Source organism: Mus pahari, chromosome 20 (genome assembly GCF_900095145.1).
Source record: "Mus pahari chromosome 20, PAHARI_EIJ_v1.1, whole genome shotgun sequence".
Taxonomy (NCBI): domain Eukaryota; kingdom Metazoa; phylum Chordata; class Mammalia; order Rodentia; family Muridae; genus Mus; species Mus pahari.
In genome coordinates this window covers 34,717,585-34,738,536 of record NC_034609.1, presented here as the reverse complement: position 1 = coordinate 34,738,536, position 20,952 = coordinate 34,717,585, and the positions used below count along the sequence as shown (strand labels likewise).

The window sequence follows — 20,952 nt, the reverse complement described above, 5'->3', positions numbered from 1 at the left end:
GGATTTCTGAGTTCAAGGCCAGCCTGGTCTACAAAGTGAGTTCCAGGACAGCCAGGGCTGTACAGAGAAACCCTGTCTCAAAAAGGACTGTGATGTGGAACTGTGTGTAAGGTGACATAAACCCTTTTCTTCTCAAGTTGTTTCTGGCCATCGTGTTTTGTCACCGCAATAAAAATCTTAAGACTCTATTTAAAATAAAATTTAAGAGGGTAATGACTCTTAGCGTCTGTTTGGTTAGGTTTCATTTGGTTTTTAGTCTTCAGACAGGGTCTCATTATGTAGCCTTGGCTCGATGGGAAGTCACTATACAAGCAAGGCTAACCTCTAACTCATAGATGTCCACCAGCTTCTGCCTCCCAAGTGCTGGGATTAATTGCATGTATCACCACACCTGGCTTACTATAATAAACAGGATAGTTCAGATACAGAACATTTTCATTTACTATAGAAGGTTCTGTTGGACAGTATTGGTCTAGAGCTGTGGCCTCTCTGAGATGACAGTCACCAAATCAGAGGAAATTGTGTTCTTGGGTGTGTTTGCACACCAGTCACAAATAGCTGCTTCTTGTCCACTCTGCCTGACATGTTGCAGTATGCGCTCACCCTGGCCATGTCAGACAGACCATTCAGCAGGACAGCCTTCACCCAGGCTTCGTCAAGAAATTCATCCCCTTGGGTTAAAACACTGTGTGACCACCAAGTATAAGATGGTGAGTGTAACCATATAAAGTTCCAAGTACACACTCCCCAGGAACCACCTCCCATCACCAGTTAGAGGGTCCCCTATGCAGCCTTGCCTAACTTCAGCAGTGTATAGTGAGTAGGTCTAGAAGCTGTCAGGTTAAATGTGAGACAAAGAAACATAGGCTTATAGGACATAGAACAGCCTGTGTTTCAGATCCAACCAAGGCACCTAAGACAGGGACACCAATCGCTGTAAGCAAAGATATCCTTCACCATAAAAGAAAGGAACTATAGAGCCAAGGACGGGGAGGGGGGAGTTGTCTGAATCAGTCATACAAAGCGTTTAGGTATAAGGCAGGCCACTGTTGTTGGCTGGGGGCGTTGTTTATTATTGTCGTTGTTGGGGTTTTTTTTTTTTGTTTTCTTTTTTGTTTTGTTTTTTTTTGTTTGTTTTTGTTTTTTGTTTTTTCAAGACAGGGTTTCTCTGTGTAGCCCTGGCTGTCCTGGAACTCACTCTGTAGACCAGGCTGGCCTCGAACTCAGAAATCTGCCTGCCTCTGCCTCCCAAGTGCTGGGATTAAAGGCGTGAGCCACCACTGCCTGGCTTGGTTTTTTTGTTTTTTTTTTTGTTTTTTTTTTTTTTAACAGTTCAGAGACTATTGTTGATTCTTAGCATGTAGCTTTTCATAGGTGTAAATGATGACAGGACAAATATTCTCTTCAATAGGCTGTGCAGGAGAAATGAAGGAATCTTGTTGCTGGGGTCGTCATATATGCAGCTATTTAGAAATCAGTGGTTTTTGTCTCTCTCTTAAAAATTAGCCAAGATCTCTGTGTGCAGCCCAGTTGATAGAGTACTCGCCTGCCACACACCCTGGGTTTGATCCCCAACACTGCATGAAAGAGCACACTGGGCATGGTGGTATATATCTGTAGTCCAGTACTAGGGAGGTAGAGGCAAGACAATCAGAAGTTCAAGATCATCCTGTGCTATAGAACAAGTTCAGAGGCCAGCTTATGCCATATGAGCCCCTCTCTGTCTCAATAAAATAACATAAAATGGCTGATGAGGTGGCTCAGCAGGCAAAGGTAGTCGCCACCAAGCCCAACAACCTGAGTTTGATCCCTGGGACCCACATTGGGGAAGGAGAGAACCAACTCTGAGTTTTCCTCTCTGTCCTCCACACATGTGCCACAGCGTGCACACATGCACATGTGTGCATGCACACACGATCATTAAAAGGTATCAATAAATTTAAAACAGTCAAACGCAGTATCCAGTATGGAGAGGACAATCCTTACATCTCAGAGCATCGGCGTAATGAGTCCAGTTTGTTTTGTGTGCGTGTTGGCTCAGTGGGGCGACATAGATTGAGGATGACTTCCTGGAATTTTCCTTGTGGATCTTATAGAGATGTCTGAGAAGCCAGGAGATGAAGGATGGAGAGGCTGCAGTTTGTATGATACGGAATCTGTTTTGCAAAGGAACATTACAAGGCGTTGACACCCTGAAGCTGCCGATGTTCTCATATGACCCGAAGCTGTTTCTTTCTATCCCACTCCTGCAGCCGAGGATGGACCTTGCTTAGAAAGATCCAGAAGCCTCAGAGATTGTTCAATCTCACCAAACCTAGGTCATACACCTCCAGGAAGGAGAATTGCCAGCACAGATCCCTCTGAACCCCTAAGTAAGACATCCCTTGGGCATGCAGCTGTCCGCTTGACTTCTTTCCTGGAAGTGATTCCCTGATGGAAGTCAGAGGTCAGAGAGGACCCGTGCAGTTTTGAACAGTCTGTGGCCAGACTTGGTAGAGAATCAAATGAATAACATGATGCAGCATAGTGATACATCCTGTAACTATAGAGCACTTAGACTGAAGGAGGATGACAGCTAAGAGTTCAAGGCTCCCCCAAGCTACAGAGTTAGTCCTAACTCAAAACCCCTGTCCCCAAAACAGTTCATAGCAGCTGACAAGATCTGGTAGGGGCATTCTGGCAGTGTTTTTCATACATAACACTTTTTATTTATCCTTTGAGAATTTCACACATGTATGCAATGTTTTATCGAATCTACCCCCATCTCCTTGCTCCAAAATCCCCCCAGTCTTCCCCTAACACATCCCCCTCCCAATCCATAAAGTCCTATTGTCCTTCGTCCCTCCCCCCCTCCCCTGCCCAATATGCCATTGAGTTCAACTTGTGTTGTGCGCATGTGGGGGGAGCGGGGAAGACACCCACTGGCACATGGACAACCCACTTACTTGAGGAGGTTTGAGTGGTAAATTTAATATCAAGCCACTGGTCCATTTTTTGACATACTATATAAACAGACTTCTGCTCCCAGGGACAAGGTTACAGGTGATGGCATCAAAGGGACCTCACTTCTTTGACCAGAAGAAATGCCACATTCATGATAAACTGAAGTCAAGGGCCTCGGTGCCCAGCCATCGCCCTGTCCTTTCCGTGTATCTTAAGGAATACGGGTGGTCAGACCACGGCACAAGCTTCCCATCACGTTCTTCCTGTTTTTCTTCTTTTTTTTTTTTTTAAAAATAATGTATTTATTTTTAGAGCACTGATTGGTGTTTTGCCTACATGTACATCAGTGTGAGGGTGTCAGATCCTCTGGAATCGAGTCACAGACGGTGGTGAGCTGTCATGTCTTTCTGGGAATTGAACCCAGGTCCTCTGGAGGAGCAGCCAGTGTCCTTAATTAACTGCTGAGCCATCTCTCGAGATCATTCTGCTTTTCTTCTTACCATGGACACTGGGATAGTGACCTGGAACTAACGCAGTCATGACAATACAGAAGGTCATTATGGCCCTACTTTGGGGATACTGTGGCTTGCTGGTAGTTAGATGTGGCCCTCAAGGTCCACAAAACGTTAGCCAGAGCCGAGCTCTGCAAGACCTGGCTTCTGATTTAGACATAGGGAGACAGAAGCAGGTTTTTTTTTAGATGTAGAAACTACCAGGCCTTGCTGCTAAAGTTTCCAGCTGTCTAAACAGCCAGCTCCCAGGAGGCTGCTCCTGGGAGGCCCCTGAGGGTGGACTTGTCAACACGAAGCCCTCCCAGCAAAGAACACCCTCTCTATGGCTCCAGACGGCCCTCCCACCATCATCGTCCTCTGGGGGGGGGCCTGCCTCTTACACCTATCACTGGACAGTGTGCTACCAGGTGTGTGGGGCCTCCAGGGCCTGGGGGCAGCTGGACACAGGGCCAGGGGCACCAGTTTCATTTCACAGAAAGGGTTTTCAAGCACAAGCCAGGCCGAGGGATAAAAGGACATCTGTCCATCCCTCGGTGCCCAGCCCCAGCTTTCTCGAACAACATTCCTTTATGCGGTTGCCCCCTCCCTCTGCAGCCCCCGCCCGCCTGTCATACACTGCCTCCTTTCAGACGGCCTGTATGCTGGACTTGTTTGTTTGCGCTGCAGCACGCAGGCTTTCTGTTGTTCTTCACTGTTCTCTCCCCATGAGCCCTCCAGGCACACCCTCTCCAGGGAAGACAGGGACTGGGGACTAGAAGGGTGCGGGGCGGGGTGGGGGGAGGGGTGGGGGGAGACAGGGACCCTGGCTGGGGGGTTTGGAGACATCCCAGGAAGTCTCTCCCAGATCCGTAAGAGGGCATCCGTCTAGCCTTCCCAGAGACTACTCATCTGAGAGTTCTTGCTCAGGTTACCTGGTCCAGAGTGTCCTCCCACTATCCTGCCAGTCCCTCAGGGAGATATAAGTTGATACTACTGATATGCTAAGCTCCCCATGGAGATGTCCTGGCTGTCCCAGGAGCTATGCATTTAGGGGAAGAGATGGGAGATACAAAGAACAAGGTTTGTGTTATCACCCCACCACCACCACCCAAGCGTAGCCTGCCTCTGATGCACAGTACTTCTAAATGGAGAAAACTGGGAAGTGACTTCTTGGGCCTTAAAGAAGGGGGGACAGGCCTCTTCTGAGCTAGAAAGGGAAACTGGCTGAACGTCCCTTCTAAGAGGTATGCATGGGTTACCACCGTGGGCCGGGAAGGAGAGCTGTGTTGACCAGGGCACTCAGCTTTCTGACATCTTGGCATAGGATGAGATGTAGACCCTGACTGACTCGTAGACCCTGACTGACTCCATTTCAACGTCAGTATCCCCTTCAGTATGGTCCTATCGCCATTGAATCCCTCTTCCCCCAAGGCTAGATTCCAAGAGACCCCGAATAAGACTTCAGTGACTTCCCACTAGCTTACATGACAAATATTACAAACGAGGTGTATTAGACAACAAGGAAAATATAACCTCAGAGTTCTGCAGGCCAGAAGATGGAGGCCAAGGTGTCATAAGGTTCTAGTTTCATCTCTGCTTCTGTGATAAAACACTCTGGCTAAAAGCAACTTAGGGGAGGAAAGGGTTAATTTCATCTTACAGGGTTACAATCTACTATTGAGGGAAGTCAGAGCAGGAACTCAAATAGGAATGTGGAGCAGAATCCATGGAGAAATGCTGCTTGCTGGTTTGCTTGTTTATGTTTAGTTAGCTGTTTTTATACAGCCCGGGATTACCTACCTAGGGAATGATACCGCCCACTGTGGCTGGGTCCTCCTATGCTAATTAACAATTAAGACAGTCCCACAAAGACATGCTCACAGGCCATTGTGATTTAGGCAATTCTCAATCCAGGCTTTCCCCTCAGCTGACTCTAGGCTACGGTGAGTTAACAATTTAAGGTATGGCAGAGGCAGGAGAATTTCTGAGTTCAAGGCCAGCCTGGTCTACAGAGTGAGTAGTTCCAGGACAGCCAGAGCTATACAGAGAAACCCTGTCATGAGAAAAAAAAAATTAAAGGTATCCAAAACTCTTGGGTTCTTTCTGAGGCCTATGAGAAGATGTGTTCCAGGCAGCACCCCAGCTTCTGGTAGACCTCTATTAGAATGATTTTCCCTGGCTTTCTTGATGTGTCTTCCTTGTCTGGGCCTTCATCTTCATAGTTCCCATCCACATTGAGGTTCCCCCACTATATAAGAATATGTTACATCAGAACATATTCTAATTTCCTCATCTGTTATTTCCAGATAAGGTTCAGTTCCGAAGTGCTGGGGGTTGGGAAGGATGATGAATATGGAAGGGTGTGCTCTCCTGTGAAGTGACACTCTGAAGGTGACATTCTTGGTGTGAGGCCTGCGGCTCCTTCCCAGAGACGAAGGAAGGGAGAAGCCCAGAATAAACGAGCATCCACCAACCTGCCAAGCCCCTACCTTCTGCCTCCTCTTGACGCTGATCCTTGTCATCTTGCATTAGGAGGAGGAGGAGACCTGGGCTCTCCCTTCATGTACCTTAAGACCCTGGTTCCTCAAATACCAGCGTTATTACCCAGCCCACATGGAATACCTGCTTCCTGTGGGTGCGGTCCAGCCTTCCCATCTAGATTCTTTGTTCTGAGTAATTTGGGAAAGAACGAACTCCCTGTTCATGGCTGGCCCTGGCCCTCCTTCTCAATGAGTGAGGCACCCACACTTAGCAGCTCACACAGGAGTTTTCCAGCCATCACACTGAGGACTGTATTTATATTCATGCATGTCAGTTTGGACTGCAGAATTTGTTAAGAATGCAAGTCCCTGGGCTGGGGCTAGAACTCAGTAAAGCGTTTTCCAAGCATCCACCAGAAGCAGGGGAGAGAAAAAAAATTCTAGAAATTTCATATTAAAAAAATCTAGTTTTCTGGATCTTCTTAGAAAGCATTAAGTTTGATGACATAGGCCCCCATCTCCCATGGCCTGGATCTAGGTCAGAGCTGCCCCTTCATCACAGACATTCTCTACAGTCTGCCCATCCCCATCATTCTCCCAGAGCCCAAGATCACGTGACGTCGAGCATTGATTAGTGTCTCCTGATTGCTTTACATTGAGCCTCGATTAGTATCCCCTCACTGCCGGCCTGCCTGCCTTCTGTGCCAATGCTTGTAGCAAAAGGTATCTCCTATTTTTATCTGAAAGTGATGCTTAATCTTCTTTATCAACTTGATGGGATTTTGAGTCACTATGGAAACACACCTCTGGGGGAGTGGGGGGAGGGAAGGTATTTCCCCGGAAAGGTTTAACTAATCAGAGAATACCTACCCTGAATGTGGGAGTCACTGAATACAAAGGAGAAAGTAAGGTGAGGAGCAGCATCCATTTCTCTCTGCTCCCTGACTATGCATCCCTGTAAGCAGCTACCTCACACTTGTGCCACCATGGCCTCCCACCCGTGAGATTCTCAAGCCAGGGGCCAAAGTAAGCCCGGCTTTTGTCTGGTGTCTTAGAAAGCAATGAGAAAAGTAAAGCGTGCCCTGCGCTGTTCTTGGTGGCTCTAGTCTGAGGGGGGAATTCATGCCAGCATGTCTCAGTTTATGGAAGCAAAGACTACTGCTCAGACATGGTCTATGAATAAAAGGGGTCTGAGGCACAAGCCACACCCTGGCCACTCGGCTTGATACTGTCACCTATCCAGCCTTTGAAGATAGAAGCAAGGAGTTGGGGTGCCATTATCCCAAGGAACTGACTTCCTGCTCCAAGAGGAAGTAAGGAGGTCACACTGGGGCAGTGGAACTTGAACTCACTCTGGGGACAGCGAACTGGAGGCTGCCTTGAACTCTCCTGCCCTGGGCTGTCCCCAAGAAATGAATCTATTGCTGGAGCTATCTGGAAACCTCAGGGGCTACCAGCGAACGCCTGGCAGATATTCTGTGGTTTGGGGTCTAATGGGGCTGAGCTTGGTGTGGGAGAGCTGTCTGGGGAAGAAGGCCAGGGGTTGTAAGCAAGACTGTTGCCACAAGACAGGAACAAGTGACACCTTGCTGCCAGCCAGTGATTGGCATAGAAGTCCGGAGAAGCTGGGGCAGGTGTTGCTGTCTGCATGCTTCTCTCCCAAATGGCTTCAGAGTGGCTGGAAGGACTCAAGGAGATCAAAATGCCTACCTCACTCTCCTACTGCCCAGCAGGTCCAGTGACTATTAGCTGGGAAAGAACAAGTGCCAGCCCATGTCACCTCCTCGGCAAATTGCATTGGCGATTCCTTATAGCTGCCTTTCTCTTCCCAAGGAAAAGTGGCCATGGAAGGCACTGGAGCATTCTCCCACCACCCTGCCCATATTGAAACCCGCCTTGTATCTTTGCACCTAAACAGGCTGCAATACATGACTGCTGATACACGACTGAATCGTCTCGTTCAGTATTTGAGTGTCATCCTAAGGCCTGTGCCTCAGAATTGGTAAGGCCAGCAGGTTCCCACCTCAAGGAGCTCGACAAGAAAAGGAAGGAAGGAAGGAAGGAAGGAAGAAAGAAAGAAAGAAAGAAAGGAAGGAAAGAAAGAAAGAAAGAAAGAAAGAAAGAAAGAAAGAAAGAAAGAAAGAAAGAAAGAAAGAAGAAGAGAAGAGAAGAGAAGAGAAGAGAAGAGAAGAGAAGAGAAAAGAGAAGAGAAGAGAAGAGAAGAGAAGAGAAGAAGAGAGAAGAGCTTGCAGCCTTGAGCACCTTCCTATCTTCCCACAGTAAAGAATTTGGGAGGAAGCCGGGCATGGTGGCTCACACCTTTAATCCCAGCACTCGGGAGGCAGAGGCAGGTAGATTTCTGAGTTTGAGGCCAGCCTGGTCTACAAAGTGAGTTCCAAGACAGCCAAGGCTACACAGAGAAACCCTGTCTGGAAAAAAAAATGGGAGGAACCCAGACACACAGGACTGTCTGGTGCCCCTCGCGTGGATCCTATGCTTGCTTGTGATTTCAGCAACCAGGAGGCTGAGGCAGAGAGATGGTGAATTCAAGTCCCGCCTGGACTTCATAGCAAGAGCCTGTCTCAGTTACCTTTCCCCTAAATAAGAAAAATGTCACTAGACACCCACTGTCAAGTCACACTCATTAGCGCTTTTGTTAATCATTCTTGTGGAAGCCAATATAAGTGTGACTACAGAATTACTCACTGTCCTCCCCAATACTAAAAGTGGTCCGACCTGAAGGCATCACCCAGAACAGTCCTCTTAGCTTCGGGATTCTTCGTTGGTTTATAAAGTTCCCGTTGGCTTCCTTCCAGGATCAAGAGAGTCTTTTAAATGCATTGTGGAAGTTTCCAGAAAAAAAAAAAAAAAAGGTTTAGAGATTTTTTTAAAGTTAGAGCCGTACCCTATTTCCCTGGGGTGACCTTTGCACACTTCTGATTCATGGATAGTGCTTGCTTATGGAATGCAGGGGTGAGCCCAACCTGAATACAAAATAAATACTGGCCTGGAAAACAGGATCCAGACCTATGTGTGTGTTGTGTGCGATAGCCGGCGGGTCTCGGTTCCTGGAACCTCCCCCACCCCAGGAATGGGGCCAGGAGAACCTCACATGGAGGGTCTTCTGTCTACATGTAGGGAAGGTTTTCTAGACCCTCTGGGGTCTCACAGCTAGTCTTAAGAAAATCAATGATAAAAGACATGTTGGGGGGGTTGGGGAGGGGAACATGTCCAACCCAGAATATTCCTGCTATAGGTGATGTCAGTGTGTGGCTGATTCCAGCTCTCCTTGAAGTCTCTTCCCATTGGATGCTTGTTAAGTCTTGTGATCCTACCTCGGGCCTCTGACAGAGAAGGGTGCTGTCCCATTTGACCTCCCAGGGAGCACTTTGTTCATGTGGTCACTCCAGGAATTGTTGAACGAGTACCACTCAGGACACTTCTGCCTGATGACCTCCAGGCCTCGAGCTTTGATTAGGCTGGGGCAGCAGAAAAGAAAAAAAAAGGACAGGAAGAGCTCATGCCTACACCGTACCTGTGTCTCTCCTCGTCCTTCATGGATGTCGGCTGTCACTCGGGGTTGGTCCATGACTCAAAAGAACTCTCTGGAAAGAACCACTGGCCACTTCATACTGGCATGCGAGCGGCTGAGTCACACTTCCCTGTGAGAACATGTTCTGTCTCCTGGGTCTTAGGAGGAATAGGGCCCCAGAGCAGCTGTCCCTTCACTTCTCGCAATTAAAAGAGAGTACGTTCTGAACTGAACAAAAGTCTTGATGGTTTTGTTTCCATTTGTAGCTGTCATTTCAATAAAACTGAACTTTCAGTAATTTCTCAAGTAGAGCCTTAGAATTGATTCGAAGTGTGATAAATATTTTTGTAAAGATTTGTTTGTTTGTTTGTTTTATGTATATGAGTACACTGTAGCTGTACAGATGGTAGTGAGCCATCATGTGATTGCTGGGAATTTGAATTCAGAATCTCTACTTGCTCTGGTTGGTCCGATTTCCAGCCTAAAGATTTATTTACTATTATATCTAAGTACACTGTAGGTGTCTTCAGATGCACCAGAAGAGGGCGTCAGATCTCATTACAGATGGTTGTGAGCCACCATGTGGTTGCTGGGACCTGAACTCACGACCTTCAGAAGAGCAGTCAGTGCTCTTAATTGCTGAGCCATCTCCCCAGTCCCGATAAATACTTTTAAAATATTTTGTTTCCACTATTAGTATAAAGTTGCCAACTGCCCTTCTCTAGAAGACACCTTTTGTGCTGCAAACCTGTATTTCCTACATATTTGGTATTGAATCTTCTCTTGTTTGTGCAGTGGTGCTGATAGTTACTTTTAAAAGTACTTTTATTTGTGGGGGGAAAATGCTGGTCTTCAATTCATGTGGGAATCCCAAAGAAGTAGGCTCTAATGCCAGTGAAGGAATGGACTTGCTAGAGAGAGCGAGAGAGAGTGGGGGGGGAGACATTTCATTCTTCCATGACCTTATGTAGACTGTCTGCAGAAGGTGTGGCCCAAATTATAAAGGTATATCTTCCCACGTCAAAAGATCTGGATCCCAGGTGTATCTTCCTGCAAAGATCCGGATTAGAAGTGGGTCTTCCTCCTTCAGATGATTTTTCACTCTTCCCTTTCGTTTACAGTTTTAGTCTGATGGTTTATTGTCTCCTGTTATCCCCAACGGTGCCAGGGAGTGGCTCTTGGGCTCCACCTTCGCTCCTCCATCCCAGATAACCATCCTTTTGGGCACTGTGGCAGCACCAAGTGCCATGACAAACCTGTCATGGAGTGGCCACCACCGCACAAACTGCTGTGACCTACCAAGGGAGCTGTGGGAGAATGGGAGGGCAAATGATTTAATTAAGAGAAAAAAAAAAAAACCCTCACAATTGTGCCGGGTCATTTTGGCTTTTAGTGAATTCCAGATGTAGTCAAGTTGGCAGCCATGAATAGCCATCACAGGGGTAAGGGGGAGGAGAACCATCTAGGAAAGAGGGGTTGATAATAGCACAGTGGCTAAAGCCCTCAGGAGTATTCTGAAACTAAAACATAACTGTGAGGCTGTGTACGGTGGCTCACACCTGTAATCCCAGTGCTAATGTAGGAGGATCACCAACAGATTTAGGTTAGCCTGGGCTACCAAGTAAGTTCCAGGCCAGCCTGAACTAGAATGAGACTCTGAAGGTGAAAAAAACCAACCAAACAAACAAACAAAACCAACCAACCAACCAACCCTAAAGGAACAAGAAAGATACTTGAATTGCTAACGGAGCAGAAAAAAAGAAGCTTGCCCAGAATCCTTAGGGAATGTCCATGTATAATGTGCTATAAAACCTCCCTTCCTGGTGCTCAAGAAAGTGTAAGATGCTTTGTTTAAAAAGAAAACCACAGAGGTCTGGAGAGACGGCTCAGTGGTGAAGGGTTCACACAGCTTTTGGCAGAGTGGTTTTGGTTCCCAGAACCGACATCAGACAACTCACAACGGCCTGTGACTCCAGCTGCAGGGGATCTGACACCCTCATCTGCCCTTGTGTGCACATACCCACACACATAATTAAAAATAAAACAACCTTACTAAGATGGTGGTGGAGCACGCCTTTTATCCTAGCACTCGGGAGGCAGTGACAGGTCCATCTCTGTGAGGTCGGGGCCTACCTAGTCTACATAGTGAGTTCCAGGACAGCCAGAGTTACGTAGAGAAACCTTGTCTCAAAAAAACAAAACAAACCAACCAACCAACCAACCTAAATAATAATAATAATAATAATAATAATAATAATAATAATAATAATAATGGTTCAGGTTTGGAAGCTGTGTGTACATATCTATTATCCCAGTGTAGAAGAGCTGAAATAGGAGGGTGGTTGTTTTGAGACCAGCCTGGGATACAAAACAAGTCTCTGTCTCAATTAGAAATGCACACACACGCACACACACGCACACACACACACACACACACACACACACGCGCGCGCGCGCGCGCACACACACATGCGCACACGCACATGCACGCACACACACGCACGCGTACACACACACACACACACGCACGCACACACACGCGCGCACACACACACACACATATATATATTGGTCTTTCGAGACAGGGTTTCTCTGTGTAGCTCTGGCTGTCCTGGAACTCACTCTGTAGACCAGGCTGGCCTCGAACTCAGAAATCAGAAATCCGCCTGCCTCTGTCTCCCAAGTGCTGGGACTAAAGGCATGCGCCACCACGCCCGGCTATATATATATATATATATATATATATATTAAGAAGCAGGTGTTATGCTGAGAACCCAAAGATGCAAAACTACAGAAACGTCGTGTCGTATCTGGGTTTTCCCTCAGAAAATGCCAGCACGGTCACCGTCACCATCAAGCCGTCTTAGGAAAGAAAAATGTAAGCACAGTAGCAAACCCGGGTGCTGCTGAGCCTGGTGGTGCACACCCGTGATCCCAGTTCTGGGGAGGCTGACACAGAAGATGAGTTTGAGGTCCGTCTGGGCTGCGTAGTGAGTTTAAGGATCATCTGGGCTGTGTACCCTGTCTTGGGAGAGGACAAAAGCCACCCCAGCTGCCTGCTCAGACCTCCCAAGCTTCTTGCTGGCTTCCCAGAGCTCCTAGGCTTGTGATTGTTTGGGGGCACAGGGACTCAGGGAGGTCCCGCTGGCAAGGTCTGTCCCTGCCCTTGCTACAGGGAAGCCTGTGTTTTACTTCCTCACAAATCTGTGTTCCCCGGCCTCACCCCACGTGATGGTCGGAGCTAGCTGAAGCTGTGCCATTTCCCCAGCACATTCCATTTCCTTCTGGCTCTGCCTCTTTGCTAGTTTAACTTAACCTTGAACCCAGTTGGGCACACCTCAGCTAGTTCTGTCCCACACGTGACCCCGGACTAACTGGGATAGCTGGAGGACCTGGCTCCTGGCTGCCTTCCTTTCCTGAGATCTCGTGGACCAGCCTGTGACCCACACAATCCACTGAGCAACCAAGCAGGAAGGGAGGGAAGGAGGGACATCCTCAGGTGTGGCACAACAAGCCCCGCCGGGTGCCTTCAGTGCCTCTCTGGGCCTTGGCTTGCCTGGTACCTGCCAACTCTCTCACCCCTCGGCTCTCTTCACTTCCTTATAGTCGACTTGCTCTCCCAGATCTTTCTGCGTCTTTCAATTTTGTTTTGTAAGGGAGAAGCACAAAGAATAATGACACCCACGCCAGCGTCTCTGACCGCAAAAGTTCTTGATGTCCTTGATTTCCACCCACCCAGTCCCCCCACCCATGGGTTTTTTCCCCCCATTCCCAGCTCTTTGGCTAGAGGTGCTTGGGGGCTCCATTCTCTCCCCTCCCCCCCATAAGTGATTTTTGTGTCTTCTCTTTTCAGGATCCCAAAGAGAACGGTGCTGTAGCCTCTGCAGAGACTCAGAAGACAGACCCTGCGCTTGAGCCACAGTTCAAAGTGGTGGACTGGGACAAGGTAGCCGGCACAGGACACTGGGGATGACTGGGGCCGCAGGGGGTGGGGACAGAAGCCATGATGTGTGCGAGCCCAGGGAAGATGGAGAAGAGACACTGGTGCTCAAGATGCCCGAGTGTGACCTGGGGCAGCAAACCAAGCTGCAGATGTCGTCGGGGCTGGGGGGTGGGGGTGGGGGTGGGGAGAGGGGTTGCTGGTGGGAAGCTGGGGTAAATGGTATGTGAGATCTCTGCAAGAAACTCACCCTAAATAACCTGGGATAGGACAGGTCTCCCACTGGGCGTGGTGAGGCAGAGGCAGGTGGATTTCTGACTTCGAGGCCAGCCTGGGCTACAGAGTGAGTTCCAGGACAGCCAGGGCTATACAGAGAAACCCTGTCTCGAAAAAAAAACAAAAAAAAACAAAAACAAAAAAACAAAACAAGACAGGTCTCCTGCCAGGAACCCTAAAGCTAGAAGGGGCACAGTAACAGGGTTGACATACCCACCCTGACCAGTGTACATGGCAAATCTGCTCCTGGCACCAGTGATCACTCAGGAGAGTCCCTTGTGGATAAAGAATCCTGGTACCTGCAAATGTTATGTGGCAGATAGGGCCACAGAAAGTGAAGGTGTATGCAGGGTCTTAAACGTCGTTTGTAGACCAGAGACCGTGCAGATCCTAACTGCTGTGAGGTGAGGTCTGGAAGAAGAGGAGAGGAGGGGGGACTCCCTGCAGAGAGTACAGAAAAGCAGCAAGGCTCCGAGGGACTTGAATGAGAACTAAGCTCAGATGTTAGAAATAAACGCCCCTCACATCTGGGATCATGGCACTACCCCAATGTTGTCATCTCTTGGAATAGACACGAGTGCTCGAATACCCCCCAAGGGCCTGGCCTGTGTGCTCTCTGCCCACAGAGGACACCAGAGGCACGGAAACACATAAGACAGTTATCCCTCCATCCTCGACCCAGTCATGACAGCAGGAGGGGGTGCGGGAAGCGTTCCAGGGAACGCAGGCAATCGGAAAAGGGACATGGGTCTCAAAGGCGCTTCCAACAGCTGATTGTTTGCCGGGCCCCTTTGACCGGGACTCTCAAGTCCGTGACCCCAGGGCTTAGAGATGCCCTGTCTGTAAGAGCTCTCATGACAAAAAGGTGGTGCGTCCAGCTTGAGAAGCTGAGAGATTATTCCATGCCCCTAGCCCCTGCAGGAGCCATGGGGCCAAGAAGAAAATAAACCACTAAGAGGAAAAGCTTGCCCAAGGTCACATGGAAAGCCTTTCATGTTTCCAGAAAGAACCCACCTCTGGTTCCCATTCCTGGAGGGGCCATAATTACTCTCATCGCTAGCACAGGACTTGGGCAATGGCCAAGGTAGAGACTAGAGGAGAGGGGTGCTTATAGTACACATGGGCTTCTCTAGTGACACGGGGGGGGGGATTTAGGATTGCTCTGCATGACTGGAACAAATGAGGAGCCAAGGACATTGACAACGAGAGACAGGACTTTGCCCTGGAACAAAAGGGGCTTCAATGAGGACAAGGGTTTGGGACAAGACCCGGAAGGAGCCGGCGTGTCCTCATTCAGGGCTGTGAGTAGCTAGAGGAAGGTACTATAGGCACAAGTGAGATTAGCTTAGAGCTTGACTCTTGGGAAGAGGGCACTGTAAGAGGCTCACTGGGGCTACATCAGTGTGGCAGCCTACGCAATATCTCACACACAAATTGCTGTGGTTTACAAGTTGGGAACAGGATACACACACACACACACACACACACACACACACACACACACACACACATTCACCCCCTGCTCTGGAGAGGTCCCCCAACCCACCATGGTTTTTCTGAGCTCTGGTTCAAGGCTGACCCTCAGTCACCATTATATGAGGCAAGGGGAAGGTCTGGTTTACCAGGGCTTTATTCAACCCTTTATTACTTGCAAAATGAGAGAGAAGGAAAAAGATACAGCGGGGAAGAGGGCGACATCCCCTAGCCCACTCCCGGCCTAACTCCTGGCAAACCAGACAGCTGGGCCTTACTCAGCACCCCCACCCCCACCTCTTTCTCAACGAAGAGAAAGGGACTAAGAATGACCTATAAGAAGGGGTCCATACTACTCTGGAAAGAACAACGTTCCACGTGAGTCCCCTTACTGCTGTCCCCACCCCAGCCCATGCACCCTGGCAAAGCCGTCCAAATGCCGTGCTTCCTAGGTGGAGTAAAGAGTTCTCTGGCCTCCCATCTCCTCCTTTTCTGTCCTCCCTCTCCGTTCTTTTTGTTTTCTTTTTTTCTCTTCTCTTCTCAAAAGAGTCATCCTTCTGTCTCACCACCCAAGCCCTCCCCAGCTCTTTGGGAAGGAAGAGACCAAGAACAATCAGCTCTGTTTGTTTCTGACCTGGTCAGGTTGGGGGGTCAGGGTGGGGATCAGGGTGGGTTGATCTTAAGAAGCGGTGGAAAGACACCAACAAGGCAGTGGCTTTGTCTCTGCCACAGAGGGTCTGCAGGCCAGGGGCAAGTTTGCGAGGGGACCCCTCTGGGTGCTGCCAAGGAAGGGAGCCATGGGCTGCCAGGGTCCAGCTTCCCCGGCCCTAAAAGTGGGAGAGCCAAGTGGGTCAGGCTGGAAGGACTCAGGAGAAGCTAGGCTGACCGTGCTGAGTTGGGAGTAGAAGAATCTGGAAAGAGCAAATAAGTAAGAGACTCTGGTGCTGCGCCGTGGGAGGCGAGGTCCGTCTGACTTTCAGGCTCTGTGTGGAATTTTACCAGAATGATCTAGATTACCTCTTGACTCTCTCAGCTGAGTAGGACTCAGACTTCCTTGGGAGGCAAAAAAACAAGGCTGCAGCTCTTACCCAGACCCTCCCACGCCCGAACGTCTTCTAGACCCCAGCTGACCCTGTACCACAGTTCCTCGTCACTCTTAACTCCTGGGCACACCTCCCTTCAGCCTGCCTTGTCTTTAGGCCACTTACTGTGTTCTTCTCAGAGCCCTCCCTGGTTAGCCTTCTGTTCCCATTGCATATTGGAAGGCAGTGCGGTGCCAGCCTCCCAGGAAGCAGGTAGAGCAGATAGAAATTAATGGGTCTGCTGAAGTATCTCCCCCAGGAACCTCTAGACAACCGATGCCTATCAGATTAGCACAGCTGGGGGGGGAGGCTTTCTTTCTTCTTGAGACACACTCACTACGTACCCTTGGCTGGCCCAGAGCTTTCTATGTAGCCCAGGCTAACCTTGAAGTCACAGAAATCTACCTGCTGCTGCCTCTCCCCTCCCCCCATGAGTACTCAGAGTAAAGGCATGCGCCATCATGCCCGACTGAATGAACAATTTTGCTGTTGCGTGTGTACTTGAGCCAAGCGTTTTCCACGAAACGTCTGTGATTTAACTTGCTCCTGATCACAATGTCAGGGGCCATCCAGGAGTGGTTGGCACACGTGTCTTTAATTCCAACACTTGGGAGGCAGAAGGAGTGAGATCTCTGAGTTCAAAGGCCAGCCTGGTCTACAAAATGAATTCCCGAACGGCCAAGGCTACACAGAGAAACCAAGCCAAAACCAAACAAAACCAGCCAACCAAATAACAAACCAACAAATCAAACGCCAGGAGCCAAAGCATGTGTCGTGGGAAGTAGAGCCAAAGCCTCCTGCCTGACAGTCTTGACCCTTGCTGGTGTGTTAACCACAGATTAGCCACAGGGAAGCAACCCAGACAGCAGCCGAGCCACAGGTTGATTGCCTGGCTGATCTTACCTGCTAAGCCCCTTTCTCTATAGTGCCTTGTATGTCTCTTAAAATCCTTTCACCTCTGCTCTGGCCCAAAGTGAGTTCTCCCTGAGCCCTGTAACTGGGAGAGGGGATAACAGAAGGGAAGAACAAAGCCAAACAGCCTCTGGAGGTATCTCCAAAGTGGCCATATATTCTTCCTTATCCTGCCTCAAGTTAAGCCAGAGTCCAGCGGCGTCCGCTTCCTTCATCTTGGCGAGGCCGTCTGTGGACAGAGGCGACCCTTTCCCCTCCAGAGACAGGAAGGAAATCATCCAGCCGGGTGTATCGCCCATCAAAATGCATCGGTGCATCTGGGGAGAAAGCTAAGCCCTACAAGCCTGAAGACCCGAGTTCAAATCCCAGCACCTACACCTGTGCCTCTGTAATCTCCGCACTGGAGAGAGCTAGACAGGCCAATCCTTGTGAGCCAGCCGGTCTAGCCAGATCAGTGAAGTCCAAGTTCAGTGAGAGACTGTCTCAAAAGAAATAAGTAAATAAATGAATGAGTAAATAATACGAAGACACCTAAGGTCTACCTCTGGCTTCCACACATGTATGCATTTGTGCTCATACACATGTGCATGCACCGACACTTACAAGCATGCATGAGCATCTCTCTGCATACAACCTAGACACTGCAGCGGTCACGGCCTCCCAGTCCCTCCCCTGACCTCAATGCCATATACATAACCCTTAATATCAGGAGTTCCCAGGGTCTATGGAGCTGCCAAAGTGCTGACGTTGTCCAGATGGGCTCTGTTCTTTGGAGGTTCTAACATAAGTCAACAAGGCCCATGGCAAACCCACACCTATGAAATGAGAAACACCCCAGACTGTGAGCTCTGACTTGGCTCTCGTCTGGGTACTCTGCCAACGCCCCGGACTTCATGTATCCTGAGTGGAGAGACACAGAGCACCCGAGGACACCTCAGTGCTCTTGAGTTTGCCCCTCCTCTCTTGCTCAGGAGAGGTCTGCACCAATCCTGGCAGAACCACAGCCAACCGGCCTAATGCTGCAGCTAACACTAGGCACTGCTGCAGAATCCCCACGGCTCTGTGCTGGGGGAGTTCACAGCTGGGAGCCCCTGATTTCACTGAAGGGTGGTCTAGGTCTCCAGGTGATAGAGCTCCGTGCTCAGGGTCAGGTCCAACCCTAGCATCTGTGCTAAGCAGCTAGCCTTCAATAGTCTCACCTGTAATGTGAAGTTATCACAGCCCCCAACCATCCGTAGATTAAGGCTTATGATAGATAATGAGTATGCAGTGGGACCCCCAGGATGGCTTATCACTAGGATGTAGACTCCTGGGGCACTTTCTGTCCCTAGGAGTCTCTCCTGACTGGTTTGTTGCTTCCTCTGCCTCCCTGGCTCAGAAGGATGCCCTAGAACCAATGCTCTGGGGTACACTTGACTTTCCCTTACACAATTGCTTGAGCTCAGGGCACTGGGAGGAGCTACTGGCACCAGGCAGCTGTCACCTCTTGCTCTTGCTCCCCTGGGGAGAAGTAGACCCTAAAGCCCTTGCTGGGAGGTTGAGGCAGCCCCGGAGGAGTGTCCTGCGCTGCCCAGGAGGAAGGGAATCTAGGGAATGAGAGGGAAAGCAGAGGCAGCCCCACCTCACCCTGGCAGCAGGCCCCCTCTGCCCACTCTCTGGGTAGCAGGCTGCCCTTTCCTCCTGCTGCATTCCTGGCATAGCCAGGAACAGCCTCCCCCTTCCTGGCTGGGCAGGGGCAGAGCCCTGTTGGGGGAAGGGCACGGGGTACACAAATGCTTGGCCTGGACGCTCACTGACTTGCCTCTGCATCCTAGGCCCAGCCTGTTGCTCAGGTCTATAAACCACCGAAGAAGACCCCGAGCCCAGCGACCTGCCTATTCCAGAGTAGTTTCTGAGCATATCCTCATTTTCATCCACGCAGCCGTGCACTGAGCACTAGACTTTCCTGTTATGCATACCAGGTCCCACAGGCTCAAAGTGAGGGGGCCACGGAAGTCTCCAGATGCCTGGGAGCTTGAGGCATGGTAGTCCTAGACCGTTACAGTGTCATCCCTCTGTGCCCAGAGCCTTAGGCAGCATGGAGTGGGAGAACTAGCCCAAGAGAAGCTGCTGTCCTTCAGTAAGGAGAACTAGAAGCTAGAAAAAAAAAGACAGGGTGCACATAGCAAGCAGCTAAACCAGGGACTAGAAGCAGGTGGAGGGAGGGGCTCGCAGCAGGTGGAGAGATACAGCGTTCTGCATGCATATTCACCTGCTTGTCAGAAGAGGGCGCCAGACCTCATTACAGATGGTTGTAATGGGAACTGAACACAGGACCTCTGGAAGAACAACCAGTGCTCTTAACTGCTGAGCCATCTCTCCAGCCCAGTGTTTGTTTTTTTTAAATTACATGCATTTATTGGAGTGTGTTTGTGTGCCACAGGACTTGTGTAAAGGTCAAAAGACAAGTTGGGGGAGTTAGTTCTCGCCTTCTACCATGTTGGAACCAGGGATTCAACTCAGCTCCTCAGTGCCTGAACCCACTGAGCCATCTCACCGACCCTAAAGAGTTGTTTTCTTTAAATATCTAAGGCTAAATTAAATGCACAAATGAAACTTAGGCATGTGGGTGTCAGGAGGGACATAGAAGATCCAGGGCTCTCGTCTGAGACAGGTGTAAAACAAAAGATGCAGGTATCGCTCTTAGACAACAACTAGAAGGAAGAATTCAGAGACACCACTAAAAGTCAATGGAGGTGTTAATGTAACTTGCTTTTAAATAGTTAACGCAGGAAGGGTAAGATGGCTTATCAGGTAAAGGCTCCTGCTGACAATCTAACTTGGTAATCTAGGTTCAGCCCCTGGGAATCCACATGGTGGGAGGAAGTTGTCCTCTGACCTCCATAAATGCGATGTGATATGCATGCACCTACACACATGTGTCACCATACACATACAATATAGATATGTGTAAATTTATCTTAAAAGTAAAACACAAAATTACGGCAAATAAAGAGGAAAGGGTAGAGGAGATGGGAAACCGCAAGAAAGCATAAACATAAACCAATTTGGGATGGAGAGATGACTCTGAGGTTGCTCCATGGGTGTTAGACCCTAAGGACTTCAGGATGAGGAAGACTATGGGGGACCCAGGTGACTATTCCTCCCCCCACCCCCACCAAGTAAAAGGGCAATTCAACAAGAAGCTATACCAGGGCAACATGACAGTAATTGTAGTTACCTGTGCAGCCGGGAATGTGGAGAAATGGGTGGATGCCTTGAGCCATGTAAAGTTCTTACAGTCACAGTTGACATAATACACGCTCAGTGAGTGTTGAGGTTGGGGCAAAACCAAGCTCTCATGTGACCTTGCGCAGGCCCTTTTAGGGTAAGGCTCAGCAGGCCACTGCAAGATAAGGTATATGCATGGCCTACTGGAAGGTTCCTCCTGGTTTTTTTTCCCCCTGGTATAAAGTGTGCATGTGTGCACACTTGCAGACCCCAGATAGACAGAGAGATCTTGAGATCACTGTATCACTGGACCAAGGCATGAGGCTAAGGAAGCGGTCAGGAGGAGTGCAGCAACCGAGTGAGGTTTACACCTCTTGCCCTGGTCACAAACATGAAAGTGACTGGTGGCCTCACCTGCCTGTTCCAGAGCCCACATACTCTGGTGGCAACAGTAGAAGAGCTTCAGAGAGGCTGGGAGCAAGCAAGAGCCAGTTCCTGGGAGACCTGCTGGGACTGAGCCAGCTTTGGCAAGGAGGCCTGTGAAGGATGAGCAGCCAGTTTCCAGGACCACTGTGGGTCTCTCCTCTCCTCTCCTCTCCTCTCCTCTCCTCTC

At 49.4% G+C, this 20,952-nt stretch overlaps 1 protein-coding gene across 1 annotated transcript in view; it reads left to right on the top strand.

Annotated features, from left to right (window-relative positions):
- Positions 1-20,952, top strand: part of Fa2h (fatty acid 2-hydroxylase) — a 51,887-nt gene that overhangs the window by 18,269 nt on the left and 12,666 nt on the right. The window contains exon 2 of the mRNA XM_021220656.1: positions 13,300-13,392. Coding sequence (XP_021076315.1) covers positions 13,300-13,392 — 93 coding nt within the window. The remainder of the gene's footprint in view (positions 1-13,299; positions 13,393-20,952) is intronic.